The 23160-nt window shown below is 43.8% G+C and overlaps 1 protein-coding gene across 3 annotated transcripts in view; it reads right to left on the bottom strand.

The window, feature by feature from the left end:
* Positions 1-23160, bottom strand: part of LOC109250457 (adhesion G-protein coupled receptor G4-like) — a 38300-nt gene that overhangs the window by 3035 nt on the left and 12105 nt on the right. For 2 of the 3 annotated variants that reach the window (XM_053891329.1, XM_053891328.1), the window contains exon 4: positions 13087-13165. In XM_053891329.1, the coding sequence (XP_053747304.1) occupies positions 13087-13165 (79 nt within the window). Of the gene's footprint in view, positions 1-13086; positions 13166-14976; positions 16880-23160 lie in introns of those variants that run through there. The other variant, XM_053891330.1, reaches the window with a different exon arrangement.

Raw genomic sequence — 23160 nt, 5'->3', positions numbered from 1 at the left:
CTTCTAGGTATTCTCCAGCCCTACAATATTCTCTCGCCCTCCATTCCTCCACTGATGTCTTTCAAAGGCAAACAAGTACGTGCCTGCCCACACGCACGCATGCGCACACACGGGCACACACACCCCACCCCCCACCCCCCCGCCTCCCGCCATGTGCCGGAACCCATACCATCCACCTGCCAGTGAGCTATTTCTGAACTGTCCATGGTGGATGAGCAAATGTTTATTTCTATCCCTGGCTTATGTGATTATATTATCTTATCATCTTTCATGTGGCTAATAAATCTAGAGGTCATCCCACAAGGCGATAATCACTATGAAACCCAAATCTCGATTATGGTTGGTTAACTGCTTTTCTGTTCAACCCCCCAAAATGACGTCAAATACAACGTTTAAGAACAGGTTTTATGGTGAGCATAAATCTCCAAGGCTCATTTGTCCTTTAAAGGAGAATGTATCATAATCCCATATTATCTACAGGGCCCCTCCTCTCTGCAATATACTCATACAAAGCCAGTTGCCAAAGGACACAAACATGCAACATAACTGCATCAGAAATATAAAAAGATGGCCCCTCGCTATTTTTGAAACACAAGTTACAACAAGGAGATAACCATTTTTACCTTTTGAAATGATAGCACTTTAGACTGAGAATAGCCAGCATTGACAAGCTTGTGAGGAAACAAGTCCTTTTAATACACTGTCGTGGGAGCACCAATTAGTACGATCTATTTCTTTAAGTTTATTTATTTTTTGGTAATCTCTACATCCAACGTGGGGCTCCAACTCACAACCCTGAGATCAAGAGTTGCATGTTCCACTGACTGAGCCCGCCAGGCGTCCCAAGCATGTGGCTCTTGATCTTAGGGTTATTTATAAGTTCGAGCAACACATTGGGTACAGAGATTACTTTAAAAAAATTAAATCTTGGGGCGCCTGGGTGGCTCAGTCAGTTAAGTGTCCAGCTTCGGCTCAGGTCATGATCTCACGGTTTGTGAGCTCGAGCCCCGCATCGGGCTCTGTGCTGCCAGCTCAGAGCCTGGAGCCTGCTTCGGATCCTGGGTCTCCCTCTCTCTCTGCACCTCCCCCACTCTCACTCTGTCTTTCTCTGTCTCTCAAAAAATTAATAAACATTAAAAATTTTTTTAAAACAAAAGTAAATAAAATCTTTAGGGGCACCTGGGTGGCTCAGCTAAGTGTCTGACTTTGGCTGAGGTCATGATCTCATGGTTCATGAGTTCGAGCCCCACATCAGGCTCTCTGCTGTCAGCACAGAACCTGCTTCAGCTCCTCTGCCTCCCTCTCTCTCTGCCCCTCCCTTGCTCATACTTGCTCTCTCTCTCAAAAATAAACAAACATTTTTTTAAAAATCTTTAAAAAGAAAAAGAAGGCTCCTGGAGGAGGATCAATGTTTTTTAGCATATTCACAAAGATGTTCAACCAGCACAATAATTCAGTCTTTTTTTTTTTTTTTTTTTTTTGTAAACTCTACTCTCAACTTGGGGCTGGAACTCATGATCTGGAGATCAAGAGTTACATAGCTCTGCTGACTGAGCCAGCCAGGCTCCCCAAGACAGTCTTTTTTTCTGATGGGCAATTTGCCAATATCTATGAACACTTTCATTGTGTATAGCTGTGTATATACTTTTGACCCATCAATTCCATTTCTATCAATTTATTCTAGACAAATGTACATGTATACAATAATGCAAGTACCAGGATATTTATTGCGGTATTGTTTGTAGTTGAGAAAAAGTAAGAATATTTGTATGTCAGTCCATAAGTGACTAGTTAAGCAACTGTTACCTCTGTATAATGGACAATTAAAGCAAACAAGGTAGATCAATACAATCATGGAGAGATTTCCAAGGCTCCATATTATATGAAATGTGAGTTACATAAGTATAGACAGAATATTATCCTACTGTTTAAAATAAGAGAAAAATATGTGCCTTAGCATAGAAAAAAAGCCGGAAAAACACACACCAAGCAGTTAAGAATGAGTATCTTTAGGTGTGAGATTTAGGGGGAGTTTTACTTTCTATGTTACTTATTTCAGTAATATTTGCACTTTTTATTTTTTTGTTTTTAATGTTTACTTTTTATAGAATTTTTCAAAATTTTATTTATTTTTTGATAGAAAGAGACAGAGCGTGCGTGGGGGAGGGGCAGAGAGAGAGGGAGACACAGAATCCGAAGCGGGCTCCAAGGCTCTGAGCTGTCAGCATAGAGCCTGACATGGGGCTTGAACTCACGAGCCATGAGATCATGACGCTTAAACAACTGAGCCACCCAGGGGCCCCTTAATTTTTTTTTTTTTTTTTGAGAGAGAGTGTGTGAGAGAGAGAGGGGCAGAGAGGGGAACAGAGGAACCAAAGCGGGCTCTGTGCTGTCAGCAGAGAGTCCGATGCGGGGCTCAAACTCACAAATGGTGAGATCACGACCTGAGCCAAACTCAGACACTTAATGGACTAAGCCACCGACGTGCCCCGATATTTGCACTTTTTATACAATCATGTGTTAAATTTATAATCAGAAAAATAAAGATGGATGGATGGATGGATGGATCGATCGATCGATAGAACCACTTGTGGCCATACTTGAGACTCTGTGTTTCTGGGGGCAGAGGTAAGGTCTACCTGGAAATGAGCAGAAGTTGGTGTAATGGAGTCCAAAGAACCAGCTCTGAGTCCTAGGTCTGCCCCTTACTCACTGCATGAACGTGGACAATTAACGCACGAGAAAGCTTTTAGGACAGTGGCATTTAGTGAGCACTGTATGAATGTTAAATACACGTACGTCACTTCTTTGTGTCTCATTCCTCCATGGTAAGATAGGAATAATAATTACCGTCCTCACAGGGCCATTATGAGAGATGGCGCGGTAATAAGTGCCATTTAGATTTTATGTATGAAATGTTTATAAACTGTGAAGCCCCTTGTGAATGTCAGCTGCCATGTTCACCACTGTCATTATTAGAAGTCTCTTTCTTCTCCCAAACCTCTTTTGTACCCTCACACAGGCAAGAGCGTCTGCACGGAGCCCTGCTGCAGCCCCCGGGCCCCCAGCTGGGGCTCAGAGGGGACCAGGCTGTGCCGAGGCGGGACAAGGGCTTTGCCCTTCTGTTTGGACTGGCGAGCAGCGTTCTCAGCTGGGCCTCTCCAGGGCCTGCTTCAAAGGCCACTTGTGCCTTTGCATATGATTTAACTATCCATTGCAGATGTCTGCTTGGACGCTGCCATCTGTTCCCTGGCAATTTTCAAGCCCAAATTGCATGATTGCTCCCCCGAAGCGTGTTCCCTCTTGATTTGGCTCCTCTGTGTCTCCTCGCCCCTATCCTGTTTCCTTTTATTTTCAATTACATTTATTGTTTTCCTCACTTAAAAGAAAAACCCTGTTTCTTCCATTATAGAAGTGATACTGTGCATGCTTTTTAAAAGAAAAAATGGAAAGCATTAGAAAAGTAAAAAGATGAGAACAAAGTCAGCCAGAGCCCTACCACCCGGAGACAACATTTTGGCAAGTTTCCTTTGGCGTTCCTTTTCTTCCGTGCACGAGTTTTGTTTATTTCTACGTGGCTGAGATCATATTGTATGGAAAATTTGGTACCCTGCTTTTCTCACGTAACATGATGACATAAGTATCTCCCATGTTAGGAAAAACTTACGAGCCTCGTTTAAATGGCTCTGTTACAGCCCTGGGAGTGCCAGGCACCATTTTATTTACATTGAGAAAATTCACATACTACAAAATTCACCATATGAATCATTTTAAAGTGTACAGTTCAGTGGCAGTCAGTACATTCGTGATGGGATATGACCATCACCATTATCTAGTTCTAGAACATCCTCAGCCTCCCAAAAGGAAACCCCATATCCGTCAAGCAGTCAACGACCCTTCCCTCCTCCGTCCTGCTGGCAACCACTAATCTACTTTCTGTCTGTATGGATTTGACTATTCTGGACATTTCATATAAATAGAAACATCCAAGTGACCTTTCTAGTTTCTAGTTTCTTGCACTTCGCACAATGTTTCCAAATCCATCCATGTTTCAGCACGCATCGGTACATCATTATTTTTTTTTAAGATCTTATTTTTTTTAAGTAATCTCTACACGCAACGTGGGGCTCGAACTCATAACTCTGAGATCAAGAGTCACACGCATTTCCAACCGAACCAGCCAGGCGCCCCAATACATCGTTATTTTTGATGGTGGAATGACATTCCATTGTAGGGATATACTACATTTTGTTTACTGACTCATCTGTTAACGGACTTTTGGGTTGTTTCTACCTTTTAACTATTATGAACAGTGCCTCTGTGGACACTCATGTCATTTGTTTTGTGTGAACATGCCTTCGTTGCTTTTGGGTACATATCTAGGATGGGTCATGTAGTAATTCTGTGTTTAACTTACTGAGTAACAGCCACTGGTTTCCACAGCAGCCACTTCATATTCCCTCCAGCAGTTTATAAGGGTTCTAATTTCTCTACTTCGTCACCAACATTTGCTATTTTCCATTTCTTTAAATTAGTGTTATAACCATCACAGAGGGTGTGGAGTGGTGTCTCCCCATGGTTTTGGTTTACATTTCCCTAAGGACTAATGACATTGAGCATCTTTTCATGTGCTTGTTGGCCATGTGCATATCTTCTTTGGAGAAATGTCTATTCAAGCCCTTTGCCCATTTTTAAGTTGTGTCATTTGTCTTTTTGTTGTTGAATTGTAAGCACTCTTTATATGTTCTATTTTTTAAAATTTTTTAATGACTATTCATTATTGAGAAACAGAGGGACACAGAGCATGAGCAGGGGAGGGGTAGAGAGAGGCAGAATCCGAAGCAGGCTCCAGGCTGTGAGCTGTCAGCACAGAGCCCAACGTGGGGCTCGAACTCACAAACTGTCAGATCATGACCTGAGCCAAAGTCAGTCACCCAACCAACTGAGCCACCCAGGCGCCCCTGTTCTATTTTTTAAAAAATGTTTTATTATTTATTTTTGAAAGAGACAGAGCACGACTGGAGAACAGGTAGAGAGACAGGGACAGAGGATCCAAAGCTGACAGCAGTGAGCCCGATGCGGGGGCTCAAACTCACAAACCGCAAGATGACCGGAGCCAAAGTTGGACGCTCAATGGACTGAGTCACCCAGGTGCCCCGATATATATTCTAGATCCTAGGACCTTATGAGATGTGTGACTGGAAAACATTTTCTCCCATTCTCTAGTTTGTTTTCTCAGTTTCTTGATAGTGTCCTTTGATGCGTAAATCTTTAATTCAGATGAAATCCAATTTATCCATTTTTTCTTTTCCCGCTTATTCTTTTGTTGTTGTTGTTTATTTATTTTGAGAGAGAGAGAGCAGGGCAGGGGCAGAGAGAGAGAGAGAGAGAGAAAGAATCCCAAGCAGGCTCCGCACCGTCAGCAAGGAGCCTGACACAGGGCTCGAATGTACGAACCATGAGATCACGACCTGAGCTAAAATCAAGAGTCAGATGCTTAACTGACTGAGCCACCCAGGCGCCCCACTGCTCATTCTTTTGGTGTCGGTTCTAAGACTCTATTGCCAAAACCAAGGTCATGAAGATTTCTTCCGTTTTTTATAGTTGTTCTTACGTCTGGTCTTTCATCTACTTTGACTTAATTTTTGTACATGGTGTGAAGAGGGAGTCCAACTTCATTCTTTTTATGTGTTTATATGTATATGTATAAGTTTACATGTCCAGTTGGGCTAGCACCATTTGTTGAAGAGACTATTTTTCCCCATTGAATGCTCTTGGCCCCCTTGTGAAAAATTAACTGACCATACATATATGCATGGGTTTCTTTCTGGACTTTCCATTCTGTGCCATTAACCTATATCTGTTCTGATGCCAATAACATACTGTTTTGATTACCATAACCTTGTAGTAAGTTTTGAAACTGGGATGTGTGAATTCTCCAACTTTGTTCTTTTTCAAGATCGTTTTGGCTATTCAGGGTCCCTTGCAATTCCATATGAATTGCACAATCATCTTTTCCTTATCTGTTAAAAAAAAAATAAGCCCTTGGATTTTGATAAGATTTGCAATTAATTTGTAGATATCTTCGGGGAATATTGACATTTTAATATTAAATCCTGTTATCTTTTTTTAAAGTAAGCTGTATGCCCAATAAACCCAAGATCAAGAGTCAAATAGCTCTACCGACCGAGCCAGCCAGGCACCCCTAAATCATGTTACCTTAATATTAAATCCGTGAACGTGGGATCTTTTCCATTTATTTAGGTCTCCTTTAATTTCTTTCAGCAATGTTTGCAGTTTGAATGTAGAAGTCTTTCAACTACTTGGTTAAATTTATTCCTAGGTATTTTATTCTTTTTTTTAATTTTTAAAAATGTTTATTTTTTAGAGAGAGAGAGAGAGAAAGAGCGTGAGTGGAAGAGGGGTAGAGAGAGAGAGAGGGAGACACAGAATCTAAAGCAGGCTCCAGGCTCTGAGCTGTCAGCACAGAGCCGGCCGCGGGGCCGGAACCCACAAGCCACAAGATTATGACCTGAGCTGAAGTCGGACACTTAACCGACTGAGCCACCCAGCTGCCCCATAGGTATGTTATTCTTTTATATGCTATTGTAAATGAAATTATTTTTGTAACTTTGTTTCAGATTGCGCCTTACTAGTACATAGAAATACCACTAAATTTTTGTGTGGATCTTGTGTCTTGCAACTTGGCTGAATGTGTTTATTAACTTAAATGTCTTTTTTTTTTTTTTTTTTTTTTGCAGATTCTGTAGGGCGTTCTATATGTAAGAACATGTAATCATCTGCAAATAGAGATGGTTTTACTTTTTATTTCCAGTTTGGATGCCTTTTATATCTTTTTCTTGCCCAAGTTCTCTGGCTAGAACTTCTGGTAATGTTGAATACAAGTGGTAAAAGTGGGTATTCTGGTCTTGTTCCCGATCTTAGGGGAAAGTTTTCAGCTTTTCATCATTAAGTATAATGTTTACTGTGGGCCTTAGCTAGATGGTCTTATCAGGTGGAGGAAGTTCCCTTCCATTTCTAGTGTGGCAAGTGTTTTAGTCATGAAAAGGTGTTGGATTTTTGTCAAACTTTTTTCCTGCATCAATTGAGACGATCCTGTGGTTTTCCCCCCTTCAGGCTAGAAATGTGTTGTATTACGTTAATTGATCAATTTTTACATGTCGAACCACCTTTGCATTCATTCGTGGGATAAATTCCACTTGGTCAAGGTATATAATCCTCTCAATATATTGCTGGATTCAGTCTGCTAGTATTTTGTTAAGAATTTTTGTGTCTAGGGGAACCTGGCTGGCTCAATGGGTAGAGCATGAGACTCTTAATCTCAGAGTCGTGAGTTAAAGACCCATATTAGATGTAAAGCTTACTTAAAAAAAAAAAAAAAGAAATTTTCAGGGGCACCTGGCTGGCTCAGTCAGAAGAGCATGCGACTTTGGTCTTGGGGTTGTGGGTTCAAGCCTCATGTTGGATGTAGAGATGCCTTAACAATTTTTTAAATCTTTAAAAAAAAGATTGATAGAGCAAAAGATTGTGTCCCAGGTCTGTCTCTGGCAGATCCTGGGGGGAAAATAAAACTCTTGCTATAATGATTACTCAGTATGTAATTTTACTTTGCTTCTTGCTAAGTTCCAAAGCTGCTCTGCCTGGTGATGCCATGTTTACACAATTTTGAAGCAGAACTGAATTCACTGAGCATGAAATAACGCCAGTTTTTCCCAGAATGCTCCAACTCTTGTATTGACTGATTTTCCAGGGCAGTGGCTTAACCAGAGTCTTGGCCCTCTACTGCCAGTTTCCAGTGCCCAGCATCATGGCTGGTACATATTAGGTCCTTTATAGCTATTTTCTGATCAATGGTTTGCCCACTATTAGGGCACTGAGTTGGAGTCTAATGGATGGCAGATAGAGGGCCGTTCCTTGTGCAAAGGCATCAGAGATGTGAGCGAAGTATCTGACATAGAATGAGAAGTTCTGAACTGTAAAGTTTCCTCTTCCTATCGGACCCCAAAAGTCACAAATACATTCATTTTAAAAGTCACGGAGTAAAAGGCTTAGAATTCTAAGAGACAAGCAATCCAAATGATTCTTTTTCTGCACAACCCCTTAATTTTCTGCAGACAGCATTAAGCAATCATCAGATATATCCTGTATTTGTTTCTCTGTCCTCTCTAGGCCAAGTTTCTCCTTGAAATGTTAAAGTGTTTCAAAACTTAGGGGCCTGAGATTCTAGATACACTGCCTTGAACCATCTTAGGGGGAGTGGACGAATGAAGCTCATCACAGTCTGGCACCATAGGCATGGCCTGGTCTCTGTTTCTCCCCCGATGAGGTGACCTGCTCTCCTCTATTTTACTCAAGATTTCCAATCCAGAGAGCCTTACTGAGCAGTCGTTTGGGTGCTGTAACAAAGTACCACAGACCAGTGCGTTAAACCACAGACATTTATTGTCCCACAGCTCTGGCGGCTACCAGCTGAGATCAAAGTGTCGGCAGCGTCCTTTCCTTCTAAGGGCTCTGAGGGGGAAAACCTGTGCCTTGTCTCTCTCCTAGATTCTGGTTTGCTGGCAACATTTGGTGTTTTGTGACTTCTTTTGATCTCCCCAACCTCCACCTCTCCCTGTATGCGTGTCTGTGTGCAAATTTTCTCCTTTTATAAGGACACCAGTCATCTCAGATTAGGGGCCCACCCTACTCCAGTATGACCCCAACTTTACTTAACTAATTACGTTTGCATTGACCCTACTCCCAAATGTGATTACATTCTGAGGTGCTGAGGGAGAGGACCTCAACATATGAATTTGGGGGGGACACAATTCAATTCATAATACTGCATAAGGCTCAAGGCCCAGCTAACCACCTGGAAATACCTCCTATCAGAAGGGGGAGACAAGGCAGAGCAAATTTTAGGGAAGGGACCCACCAGAGGCCTCGGCTGCTTTTATACCCTGGAAAATCTGGCCACCCTGAGGACGGGCATTCCACAAGGGTACACCATGCCTGCCTCAACTGGGAAATGTCAGCACTCGCTCCTAAAAGGGGAGTGGGCGGACCCTCATTTCCATAGTATGTGAAACCTATACCTGCACAAAGGGCCTTCTGGCTCTGAGTATCACAAACTCTCGCAAACGAATGTTCAGGAGCGTGGAAAACTCTTGTAGACCAGGTCTGAGTCCTAGCAGATCCGTGGCTGTCTGAGTTGATCTGTGGATAGATGCTTGATACTGGGGAGCTCCATTACCCACAACACCATGGTCATCACGTGAACAGCCATAGAGAATGGGAGTTACTGCCTGATACCCACTGCCTACACTTCCCGCTGGTCTTGTGAGTAACCGGCTAACCTGTGGATAAGCCAGATCTGTCATATGTAAAAGCATCCACCTTTGAGCCTCGTTTCTGTCACCAGTCACTAACCACAGAGTTTTCCAACACACCTGCTCTTCCAGGCCACAGGACGCTGACCACATATGAGGCCTGTCAAGAATTCTTCTCAAAATAGGAAGCAGAAGAATCACCCCCACATAGGTAATGTGATTGTTCCTTCAAATTTTGGGTCCAAGGCCCATGTCTTACCCTACAAAATGGATGTCTTTACTCAGAAAGCCAGAAGAACCCTGGAGAATTCATCTACTCAACTATGTATCAGTGCTAGAGCGAACTCATATTCACCTCAGGTCCTTGGCCCTAATCAGCTTACATTCCAGAGAGAGAGGTAGTCAATAAACAAGTAAATATAAGAATTACAAATTAGCAATGAATCATGGGAATCTACTCCCGAAGCCAAGAGCACACCGTATACTCTGTATGTTAGCTAACTTGACAACAAATTACATTTAAAAAAGAAAAAAAAATTACAACTTGTGGGGTGCCTGGCTGGCTCAGTCGGTAGAACTTGTGCTCTTGATCTCGGGGTTGTGAGTTTGAGCCCCATGTTGGGTGTAGAGATTACTTAAAAATAAAATCTTAAAAAAAAAGAATTACAAATTGTGAAAAGTGCTCTGAAGGAAATTAATAAGCTGATGAGTTAGCTAATGGGGATAAGGCGAATGGGAATATCTACATTAGACAGGATAGTTTAGGAAGACCCCTCTGAGAGAAGAGTCGTTTCCACCCAGTTCTAGGAGACTAAAAACAGCCAGGGCTACAAAGATGTGGAGTAAGAGTGACCCAGACATGGGTAATAGCATATATAAAGGCCCTAAAGTAAGACTGTGCTTGACATGTTCAAGGAATAGGAAGGAAGCCAGCACGTCTGGGGTGGAGTGAGAGAGGCAGCATGGTAGGAAATGAGGCCCAAGAAGCAGTGGGAGACCAGATCACACAGTGCTTTTTAGGTCTTATTAAAGAATTTGGACTGGGATACCTGGGTGGCTCCGTCGGTTGAGCATCCAGCTCTTGATCTCAGCTCAGGTCATGATCTCATGGCTCGTGAGTTCGAGCCCCACATCGGGCTCCTCGCTTAACAGAGCGGAGCCTGCTTGGGATTCTCTCTGTCTCCCTCTCCCCCTGCCCCTCCCCTGCTTCTCTCTCTTCCTCTCGCAAAATGAATACATAAACTTACATAAAAGGATCTGCAGTTTATCTTTAAAAAAGAATTGCGATTGTATTCTAATTGTCATGGAAATGTATTAGCAGGTTTTGAGTAAAAAAAAAAAAAAGTGACACGCTCTGACTTGACACGTTAAAGGATTGCTCTGGCCGTGGTGTGGAGAACGGGCTATAGCAGAGCACGAGTAGAAGCAGGAAGACCAGTGAGGAGTCTATTTCAGGTTTATTCCTCATCTCCTGCTCCATTCTGCAACTATTCAGTCCCTGACCTGTCTTCATCCATTCTTGCTGCCTCGGCTCTCAACCCTTAGACCTTAGGACAGACTTGGTTTCTTCTTTTTGACCTTTGGTGTTCTTCCAGGAACATGGCTTTTTTCCACACTCTGGCTCCGTCCATTTAGAGCATCTGAGTCTTGTGCCCAGTGTTGCCCTTAGCGCTCTATCCTACGATGACCCTCACAGTTGGGAAGCTGGTGACTCATCTGGAGCCCGAAGGGAACCGAACCTTAGTTATGCCATTGTTTCAAGGACAGAATCCTCCCCCACCCCCCAGGAAGAAAACGATGAGCTTCTCGCCAATTGAAGAACAATTAGAATTAATTATTTGATAACCTCAAAAAAAAAATCATTGTCTTGACCCATGGTTTTGAGACTTAGTCTGGAAAACCTTGTGAATGCTTTAAAATGACTTCTTCAGGTTGAAAATCTGCCTACCCATCATAATTTCCATTGACCAGTGACATTCCTCACAAACTCATTCTCATTTTCCAGGACAACACATTCTTCCACTTTTTCTTTCATGACTACAGTAAAGACTTCCAGATCCCTCTGTTCCTAGATCCCTCTATTTCATGCCCCGTGACCCCTCAAAAAAAAAAACCCACGTAGAGTCTGTGTCACATATAGCATCACCAAACAGGAGTTCAAAAATGTGTGATTTCAAGTTGCATTAATTTATTAAATAAAACAAACTTAGTGAATCAGCAAATAGGTACCTAATGCCTAACCTGTGGGTCAAGTCCTGTGCTGTATGTTTTGGACAGAGAAATGGAGGAAACAGCTTCTGGCCTTTGAGGAAACAGGCAGGGAAAGATAAATCAACATCTTAGCAGGTAGTCAAGGCCAGGTGACAGAGTCGCCGCTGTGCCCCATAGGTCCCATTTCAAGCTTTATTATGAGAAACATGGTTTCCCATCAGGCCCTGCACACAGCAAGAAGCCAGTCAGTGTTTGTTGTTGATGGTGATGATGATTTGGTGTTTTTTCCAGAAGATTAGCACTCAATCTGAGGGCTATTCAAATTAAACCCCAGGTCTATTTCATCAAGAATTGTCACTCACTGGCACGCATGACCTTTTAGCTAAAGACTGATGTGCTAAGTGAACAATGCTATCAACTGAATTTACTTAATGTGGACAAAGTTGCAGCCTTCCAAGACAACCTTTTCCTGAAGTCTCCAAATTACCAGCTACTTCAGTTCAATTGTCTTAATCATCTATTCACTGCAGAATAAAAACAAAGACAGAATCTATCTCCAGTCCTGCCACAGAGCCTAGGCAAGGTCTGGGCCACCCCAGAACAGATGCCTGTCACCGTGGATCAGTGACCAGCTTTTGGCACACCTCAGTTTCCCCATCTACATTCTATGATTGATTGTTGCCATGTAAAGGAGATAAAGGTGATATCATAATAAAATAAAATAAATAAATACATAATATATACATAATAAAATAAAGTAAAAGAAAAGAATAATGACCGTATAAAACAATTTTTAAAACTGTTGGATTTAAAATACATATTGTATTTTTAAAAAATTTTTTAATGTTACTTATTTTAGAGAGACAGAATATAAGTGGGGAAGGGGCAGAGAGAGAGGGAGGCACAGAATCCGAAGCAGGCCCCGGGCTCTGAGCTGTCAGCACAGAGCCTGGTGCGTGACTCGAACCCACAAACCGTGAGATCGTGACCTGAGCCAAAGTCAGATGCTTAACCGACTGAGCCACCCAGGCGCCCCTAAAATACATATCTTAAAAGAAAGAAAGATGATATTATCATGCTGCAGGGAACTTTAAATACAGCATTTTGCATGAGAGAAAACAGCCCAAAAGAAAACTGAAAGCTTCTTTTAAGTGTGCATTAGCCATCAAATGGCATTTCAGAGCTGCATTAAGAAATGTCAAAGACAGCGCCTGACTGGCTCAGTTGGTAGAACACACAACTTTTGACCTCAGAGTTGTGAGTTCAAGCCCCATGTTGGGTGTGGAGGCTACTTTATTTAGGAAAAAAAAGAAAATGAAATGTCAAAGACAATCATCCAAACTACTGGGTACTTGAAGCCAGTTTTCTATCAGTCTTACACAATCCTGAGTGAATGGATGCATTTACTGAAGTTTCAACTTGTCCTGCAGCCATATTGACCCAAAGGAAGCCGTTGAGAGGCAGCCCCACAACTTTGCAAATGGTTCATTTCACCTACTGTATATAAGACATTGAAAGAAATCACAAAAGTACATTTTCTTACCTGAGAGAAAGGTACCGCTCAACATGAGAATCAATCCATAAAACTTCTGACATATGATGTGTTCTTTCATTGTGTAAACCTGTGTTCAAAAAGTCAGAAATATGCCCAGCTGAGATTCAGAACAAAAGGTTTATTTCCAAAAAAAAAAAAAAAAAAAGGTTTATTTCCAAGTGTATGTGACCATACTTCTCCCTCCCGTCCAATGCAAGGCTTTTTCCTATTGCTTAAAGCCATGTCTGCCAGCCGCAGTATAGACGCTTGCCTGAGTTACGCAGCCTGGCTGAAACCTCACTGATTGGTTTATTTGCATATCCTTCCAACAAATTGTACCGAGTGCCTACATGTGCCAGAGCCTGTGTTACACGCTGGGAATAACAGTGCCGGGAAGACAAGTTAGCCCAGAGGGGAAGACACACATCGAATGCGTTAATTACAAAATGGGGCTGCACTCAACCTTAATGCACACATCTTCAACCCAACGACTTGCAGTTGTAACGATCCGAAACATTTGGAAGAAATGGCCAAGGTAACTCCTGAAATCATTTCTATTTTTAGAACAGATCTGTTTAGAGAGACCTGATCACCTCCTTCATTCACCCAGCTTTTCTCCTTAAAAAAAAAAAAGTGTAATTAAAGCTGCTTATTTGGGGAATACCCTGGAAAGCCCCCTTCTCCAGCCAAAACAGTGTTAAAACTACAAACCTTACAGAACATATTACAGAAGTTTGGCAGTAGGGTGCTGATGGGCCTTTTCTGCTTTTAAATAAAATGAACTTCTGAATGACTTACAGATTTAAACATTTCTTTTCCTATAGGATAATGCAACATATTGTATTTCTTTCCCCTTCTAAGTGCGAATAAGAAGGGAATTTGTATGACTCGGATGGATTTTCTACACCACAAACTTAGAAGTGGGGGAATGTCTAAATCTCTTACGACTTGTGAGATGAAATGCAGCTTAAATTCACAGCGCTGTAAGGAGGACCAGACTGAGAATCCATAACTAGCTGTGGGCCCGTATTTCTGTTCCTTCATTTCCCTGGGCCTCAGTTTCCTTATCTGTAAAAATGGAGATAATAATCTGCCTATTTCCCAGAGCTGCTATACAAGAGGATCAAATAAGGTGATATTTCAAAGGCAATTTTCAAAGTATAAAGTGCTATAGAAATGGATATGATTGCTATCTATAAAATGGAATTTTCAGTAGCAAACAATCCAATTTATATCTTTCTTGCATTTCCTCTAAACTTTTATAACATTTCCAATGTATGTTTCAGAAACTTACCTGGCACCCAATAAATAAATCATGGGACACAGTACAGAATACTATGCAGCCATTAAAAGGAGTCAGGTAAGTCTGTCTGTCAGGTATGAAAAGGTGGGTGGGGATACGGGATGGGCCCTGAGGACTTTCCTTTATATACAATGCAATTCTGTGCTGCTCGGCTTTTCTACGATCATCATACATTACCTATGTAATTTTTACAATTGAAGGAAAGGAGACAGGAAGGGAGGGAGGGAGAGAGGAAGAAGACAAGATAGGAAGGAAGAATGGATACTAAGTAGGTTTCCTCTATGCCTAATACCATTGTGTACTGTTTGAGTATTTTATACTGAGCCTGCCTGTCTCGTGTAATTTTACAAAATGGAAAGAAAGATGGGAAGGAGGAAAAGAAGAGAAAGAGAGAAAGAGAGAGAGGGTAGAGATTAAGGACCTGTGTTTTATGCCTCTTACAATTACATACAATGTGGTTCTTTTGTGCTTAATAGATGTTCTTTTCATCATTTAAAAGAAATTTAAAGGCAGGAAGAAAGGAGGGAGAGAAGGAAGGAAAGAGGGAGGTAGGGCAGAAGGAAGGGAGGGTGGAAGAAAGGAAGAAAGACGCTTACCTGAGAGCTGGATTCCTCCAACTTCCCACCCCGTGTCACTGTGGGGTCCAGAAGGAGAATTTGCTTCACGAATGACCAGATCTGGTCTCCAAATCCCTACGTTTGATGTGAAATGGAAAGAGCAAAATGCACGAAGGCTCATTATCTGCTGGCCATGCCTCAGTCACCTTTTTTTTTTTTTCTTTCTAGATCAACTCAGCCTCTCTGCTCTTAGCTTTATGGGGCTTACTGACCAGGGCAGATCCTCTTTCTGTGGCTTGCAGTACGTCATGGGGCTGCTTTCCCGAGCATGAAATCAGCCCGAGCAAAGTTCTCAGGTTATTACATACCTGCAATTACCCATTAATGCGAGGGCCCTTTCCCAGTGCTCACCAAGGATTATCTTCAGTTGCTAGTTGATTATCACTTTAATTAAGTTGGATATATTAAACCGGTATTTGCTCACTTAACTAAGGCTCATTTCACTTTATTGAGAACTTGGGGGTGGGGGATGGTGTTCAGACCGGTGAGCAGAAATCAGAGGCCAGGCAAGGATTAACATGTTCACATCTCACCCCGTCAGGACGACGGGGCCAGCTTTTTACCCTCACCACAGATCCATTCTTCAAAGTGCTTTGAAAAGAGATGCGCAGAACTGGTTCTGTGGGCTTCCAAAGAGAGGGGTGTAGTTTTGTGCTCCAGAAGGTGTCATTACAGCGCTTTGGAATGACGGAAATACCAGCAAATCCCATCAAGCATCCAGGGATGATCCCCGCCAGGCTCTGCACTTCCAAGGTCAGGGCCCTAAGTTCAGAGGGTACAATGACACAATGACTTGCTCAAAGTCATAGGGAGGATGAGAGGCGGAGCAGGAGTCACGACGACGGAGGGCTCCTGGTTCCCAGGCCAATGCGCGGTCCTCTCCCTCTCACACCTTAAATGGAAAAATTCAGTTTGCTAACGGACTGAGTCAACCCGCTATCTTCAGGCCAGTGGCTCTCCGCAGGGGAACGGGGAAGGAGGCAGTGTATCAGAATTATCCGTCACTCACCCCCAAGCCCGGAAACTGTTCGTGGTACGGCGGATGAGAGCCCAGGCTTTCCTGAAAGATAGATGAGTGTTTGATTCTCAGTTGTGTGACAGACAGCCAGGTTCTTAACATCTCTGGAGCCAAAAAGTGTCCTCGTTTGTAAAAGGTGGCTAATACCGCTCACCTCATATCCCTGTGAAGATTACGTAGGACATTCGGTGCAAAGGGCTTAGCCCAGAGCCTGGCAGGGATCCCGGTGCCCCTGCTCCTACCTAGAATGCCACCGTCTTCTCTTCCCACCGCGCACAAGGCTAAGCTTTTGTGGCCTGCTCCCCACACGGTCCACACGGCTTACAAGGGAGCGTGGGGCAATTGTCAAGTGTCATCTTAGCACTTCCTTGGCACTGACTTCTCTTTCACTTCGGGCCCGCTCATCGGTCTGCCTCCCCCCTACCCCCGTAACCGATGAGCTCTGGAAGGACAGTAACTCCGTGTTACTCAGTGGCTCACACACTGCCTGGCACGTAGAGGGCGCTCATTCAATATGTGATAGATAATTGAATGCGTGACTATGCCTTTCTCCCCTACTCAAGCGTGTGCTTCCTGGGGGACAGGGAATCACATCTCTGTTCTCCTCGTGCCCTGCCCCGGGAGTTGGCACAGCGCCCGGCACTTAGTAGATGCTTCGTGCACATTTGTTGAAACTGAAAAAGAATTTAGAGGAAAACTTATTCTTATGTACTTGGATATGGTAAGAAAATTCTCCGGGGGTGCCTGGGTGGCTCAGCCGGTTGAGCGTCCAAGTCTGGATTGTGGCTCAGGATGTGATCTCGAGGTTCGTGGGGCTGAGCCCTATGTCGGGCTCTGCTCTGGCAGCGTGGAGCCTGCACGGGATTCTCTCTCTCTGCTCCTCCACCACTTGCTTGCTCTCCCTCTCTCAAAATAAATTAATAGACTTAAAAAAATTCTCCGGAAGGAGACCCTGGTGAGAAGGGTTGATTCTAGAAAAGGAGACTGAGAGGTCTTGGATGGGAGAGAAACTTACATTTCTCTGGATATGCTTTTCTTCTGTTCAAATTTTCATCATTTGCAAGTGTTACTTTTTCAAAAAAAAAAATACTATGTTTATTTATTTATTTTTTAAATCCAACATGGTGCAGGGCACCTGGCTGGCTCAGTCAGTAGAGCATGCGACTCTTGATCTTGGGGTTGTGAATTCGAGCTGCATGTTGGGAGTAGAGCTCACTGAAAAAAAAAATCTGATGTAGTGCAACTGAAATGATTGACTGGAAAATGAAACGTGCAGAAAAATGAAGAGGCTGGAGCCCTTTGGTTGAGAAAAAAAAATGTCACCTGAGGAGGGAGGCTTTCAGTGGGTATCTTCCATCCTCTGGAAGATTAGAAGGAGAAAGTTGAGGATCTGTTCTCTGAATGTACAGAGAGAAATAGGAAACGGACTGAAATTGCAGTGGGAGGTGTGAGTTAAACATAAAGAACTAGTTACTGCTGATAGGAGTTGATAAACACCAGAAAAGGCTGTCACAAGATGTGATGAGCCATCCATACCCAGAAACTCAAAGGTCTAGACAGCTCATATGGCTTTACTGATTTACTTGTCCTCCCACAGAGAGAGATGGCTGAGCTTATGAGACTCTGTCCCTGTTTCTGTCACTAGAAGAGACACCGGAGTAAAACTCCGGTGAAGGTCCCCGTTATCATCATCCCCTCTTCCCTTCCTGGGGTGAGCATCCCACCAGGCCAATTTCTCAACTGGAAATTTCTCTGGAAATTTCCATACAACATGGCCCCCACCCACAAACCAGCTATTGAGTTCAGGTCTCAACTGTAGACACAGTGAAAGGATCCGATGCTCGGGGAAGAAATCATCTGTGTTGGGGACTTGCTAAGAGATTTTCAAGTACAACTTTGATTAGGTCCGCTTGCCACCTTACACGCTACCATCCAGCTGACTCCCTGCTGGCTCTCATTCCCACCCTACCTTCGTACGTTCGCCACATGTGTGGGCAACATGGTGATGATGACGATGACGATGGTGTCCATGTCTAGTGTTTTTATGGTATAGATGAGATAATATCTGTAAAGCACTTAGAGCACTGCATGGTACACAATAAATTTATAAGTATTGGCTCTTATTCGCTGTTCTTCTGCACCTTGCTTTTCAAGCTCAACAGTATTCGTTTCGTCAAGAACGCTTGGCGGTTGTAAGACGCTGGGGCTTCAGCAGTGACCCAAACAGATAACCTGTCCCTCCTCACAAAGTTGACGTGCAGGTGTTCCAGCAACAGCGCTGTGGTCAGCGTGCCAGGAGCAGAGCAAGCCAAGGGGACAACAAAGAGCAAAGAAGCAAGAGACATAATGGAGGGCCAAATCACACACGCTCTGGTGGGCCATTTCCAGAACTTTGGCTTTACCCTGGAGAAATGGGGAGGCAACCCGTGCAGAGTGTTTCAAAACTTGTGACTTCAAAATAACATCAACCTAGCAGAAGAGTTGTCAGAAAAATCGGTTGTTAGCATTTTGCCACATTTGCCACATCCCTTTTTACGTTTATTTCTGAAATACTTAAGAGTAAATTGCAGCCATGGTGCCCCTTTACCCTGAACACCTCGGCTGGCATTTTCCTGAGAGCAAGAATAGCTTCTTACATAACCACGGTATAATTATCAAAATTGGGCAATTTACCTTGAGGTAATACTACCTCCTATACGGTCCACGTTCACATTTAGCCAACCGTCTCACTAATGCCATCTTTCATGGTCTCCCCCTCTGATCCGGGAGCAATCTAGGATGACAAGCTGCTTTCGCTGCCATTATTTTTTAGTCTCCTTTAATCTGGAAAGATTCCTCAGCCTTACGTTGACTTTCATTACATTGACATTTTTTTGAAGTGTATGCGCCTGCTATTTCACTGAATATCCTTCAATTTGGGTTTGTCTAATCTTTCCTCAGAGTTCAGGCTACGTATCTTTGGCAGGAATAGCACAGAAGTGCTGTTGTGTCCGAGGGACATCCCGTCAGGACACACAGGATGTCACTCTGTCCCATTATTGAGAATGTTAACTTTGATAACTTGATTAAGATGGCATTTGCCAGTTTCCTCCACTGGAAACTTATCATTTCTCCACTTGTAATTCGTAAGTGATGTGTGGAAAAATGCTTAGAGTCTGTGTAAATATCCCGTCCTTCCTTCTTTTGGGGCTGCTGTAACAAAATACCACAGACTGGGTGACTTATAAACAACAGACATTTGTTTATCACAGTTCGAGAAACTGGGAAGTCCAAGATGAAGACACCGGCCAGTTCAATGTCTGGTGACGGCCCACCTTGTGGTTCATAGATGGCCAACTTCTCCTTCCATGGCAGGAGGAATGAGGAAGGCCTCGGGGATCTGTTTTATAAGCTCTCCTAATCCCACGCAGGAAAGCTTCACTCTAGTGATCTCCCAAAGGCCTCACCTCCAAGTACCATCACACTGAGGGTTAGGATTTTGACATACAAACTTTGGTTCCTTTGAATTCTATTGACCGTACCGCAATGAAAAAACAAAACAAAACAAAACATGGCATTGCAAAGAAAGCCCTTCTCTAGCCTGGTCCTTGTGGACTTCTCCCGCTCCATCCCCCACTGCTCTCCTTCCTCAAATCCTACACTTTGCCCATAGCGAAATTTCTACAGTTCCCCCAAATATTCCATTCTCTTTTATTCTTCTGTGCTTTAGTGAATGTTGTTCCTTTTGCTTAGAATATTCTGTTTTCGATGTTTATTTATGTATTTTTGAGGGGGGGGGGAGACACAGAATCGGAAGCAGGCTCCAGGTTCTGAGCTGTCAGCACAGAGATGGACTTGGAGCTCGAACCCACAAACCGTGAGATCATGACCTGAGCCGAAGTCAGATGCTCAACTGGCTGAGCCACCGAGGGGCCCTTGGAGGATTCTTTTTTTAATGTTTGGTTTATTAATTTTGAAAGAGAGAGAGAGAAAGCATGAGCAGGGGAGGGGCAGATATAGAGGGAGAGAGAGAGGGCGGGGCAGAGATAGAGGGAGAGAGAGAGAATCCCAAGCAAGCTCCACGCCATCAGCTCACAGCCTGATGCGGGGCTTGAACTCATGACCTGAGCTGAAATCAAGAGTCAGATGCTTAACTGGCTAAGCCACCCAGGCACCCTGTGCCTAGAATATTCTTTTCGCAGCCTGTCCCTCTTGCACCCCTTGGCCACCTAAAAATTTCCTACTTGTCCTTCAAGAGTCAACACAGCTATGTTTTTCTTCTGGGAAGTCTTCCCTGAGCCATCCCTTCTCCTTGCATCCCATCCTGGGTAGAAATTATCATTCGGGCCATTGTGGCACCAGCGTTACTCTCCTTCGGCCACCTTTCTGGACTCCTAGGAGAGATAAAAGTCCCCTTTTCAGGTTCTTTGTGTCCTAATGTATCAAGGGTAATGATTGGCCCTTGATACAAGTTGATGTAAGTGGAGGCCCAGTGCTGGAATCCTTGGGACTTAACAGTGGTAGTAGGGTTTCCAGGAGAGCCGAGGCTTGCTCAGACCACCCCGGGGATATAGGTAGGCCAGAATTCAAAGGAGCCTGGGGCACAGGGAAGTGGGAGACAGGCTTAGTTAACGAAAAGATACAACTCAGTTGAGTTTGGGGGCATCTGTAAGACTATACCCTTTCCCTAAGTGGCCACCAAATCTTTTATAATTTTTTTTTTAGAAATGTTTCTTTCTTTGTTTTGAGAGAGCGAGCGAGCACAAGTGGGGGAGGAGCAGAGAGAGGGGAAGAGAGAGAGAATCCCGAGCAGGTTCCGTGCTGCCAGCACAGAGTCCGACGCGGGGCTCAAACCCGCATACCGTGAGATCATGACCTGAGCTGCAATCAGGAGGCGGACGTTCGACCGACTGAGCCACCCAGGGGCCCCTCACCCTTCTTCTTGTGATGACGTGAGATAATTAAATGCCTAGTGATGAGACGCAGTGAGGTAAACGATGTAGGCGTTGCTACCCGGTGTTGGGGGCTACTGATCTTGTCAGGATTCGTCAGGAGGGATCACGTGCCTCTAGACTGTAGTTGACCATGGGTAACAAACTGTGGAAAGCAGAACTGAGGATGAGGAGAGACACCGGTACTGTGATTCATAGAGAGGCAGCAGTCACTCACAGTAGCCAGGAGAGGGAGATGTTTGGCATTTTGTGGGTTGCACCGTGATCTTGGTTTTGTCTGCACTTAGACAAAATTATGAAGCAGCCTTCTTCGATCTTACTCATCCTGGTCTTAGAGTAACCTTGGCAAACACTGATGTTCTGTAAGATTGTTCATGCCCAACAGGAGAATAACGGAGTCTACCTGTGGGTACCAAGCCAGCTTGTACTCCGGCTCAGCTGCGAGCCTCAGACCACTTCCTGGGTGACAGGGGCTGCTTCCTTTCTTTCTCTTTTGGCCAAGGACACATGAAGTCCAGCTACAGGACATTACTCCATGATACCCAGATTTCCCTACTACCCATCAAGATGGTTGTTTAGAAAGCACAGTCTGCAGCCGGGCGGGGGTTAGTCCCTCCTGCTTGCTGCAGGATGAACTGTTGCATTCTCTGATATGCAAGTGACCGCACAGGAAGAGGTCAATATAGAAAGACGGGGAGGTTTGCATCGGCCAATGTAACACAAGCCATTACCAGAAACAAGTATCAGTAGCAGCTCTTAAAGTCAGGGGCCTAGACTATGAAACCCAGCGAACAAAATCATGTCCCAGGATCCAATCAAGTCTGTTCTAGACAAGCAGGTGGCTTTTTCCTTTAGCTTAGTCGCAAACTCTTCTGCTTGCTCTGTATTGTTATTGACATAAGTGTAACAAGTAATATTTGCTGTAGCACAAACTCTCCCTTGGCTGGCTAGGAGGAAATCAAGGGCTAGGCAACTGTCTGTGACAACACTAGCTAATGAATCTAGACGACTTTGTTGGGCTTCCAGAGCAGAAGTGTGTCATTTATGACTTCTACTAGTGGCAGAGACAAGTTTGGGGCCACCTGTCTGGCTGCGTTACCCCCATTATGGAACTGCAGCTCCACGTGTAGGCGGAACAAGGGAATCAATTATCCCTCTTGCGAGTTCTCTTGAATAACCTATCTTTGCCTCGTTTGGGAGGCTTCTGGGTGTCTTTCTCAAGGTATAAGGCTGATAACTGCATAAGGAGTAGTACTCTAGTGAAGCACAGATTATATTAGCAATAAAACTATTATTTACCACTATAGGAATAAGCCAATTTGTGTCTCTCGAGATAGACAAATCCCTTTAGTGGAGTTAAACAGTCCGTGCAAAGCAGGTTGAAGAGGACAGACCATTGCAACCAGAAGATCCTCAATATCAGGGCCCACTCTTGATCGACTAGGGCTTGCTGATAAGGGCTTCAGCAGCAGCATTTTGTTGATGTGAGGCCAAGGTCCAATTTTTATAAGACTGCCGGTCGGGGTTAACACTGGGAAGGAAACAAGTACCAGAAGGGACCTGTAAAAGGGAATCTACCTCCTGAGGTGTTGAAAAGAACAGCTATTCAATTTTTGTCAGCAGGGATAGGTAGGGGGTAACAGAGCCAGCAGTCAGTTCAATTCAGGGCAGTGGTTACAGAAAAAAACACATAAGAGGGTTTGGTGTTTTTCTTAAGAGGTAGAAGGAGACCTGAGGAGGCAAAAATAATCGGATGGAGACGAGGGATGTCACATTAGTGTTCTAGAGGGCATCAAAATAGAATAATAAGCAAGACGCGTAGAAGAATGAAGGAACAAAATGAGTGCTGAAGAATCAGAAAATTAATCTTGTTCTGTCGTCTTGGGCAGAAGCTGCCCACCTCTGAAGTCAGCAGCTTCTGGAGGATTCCTAAGAATCCCAGGCTTACGATCTCCAGGTGGAATGGATGTCTGCGAATCAGGATGAAGTGACATACATCTTTTAAGGTGGAAATCATGAACTCAGGGATCAATACCTCGGAGCTCTACTGCTATGACAGCTGTTAACGGTAGCCGATAAGGTCCCTTCTGTGAAGGCTCAAGAGCAGTTTTTCTCCAGCCTTTTCCAGAAGACAAAATACCCAGCTTGCAGAGCATGCAGAGGCGGTTTGGGTAGATATTTGGAAATGTGGCTTGCACCTGTTGGCGATAAAGC

This window comes from Panthera pardus, unplaced genomic scaffold, assembly GCF_024362965.1.
Source record: "Panthera pardus isolate Hobbes unplaced genomic scaffold, ASM2436296v1 HiC_scaffold_27, whole genome shotgun sequence".
Lineage (NCBI taxonomy): Eukaryota > Metazoa > Chordata > Mammalia > Carnivora > Felidae > Panthera > Panthera pardus.
Note: the sequence above shows the minus strand (reverse complement) of the source record. Positions and strands in the feature narration are given on the sequence as shown.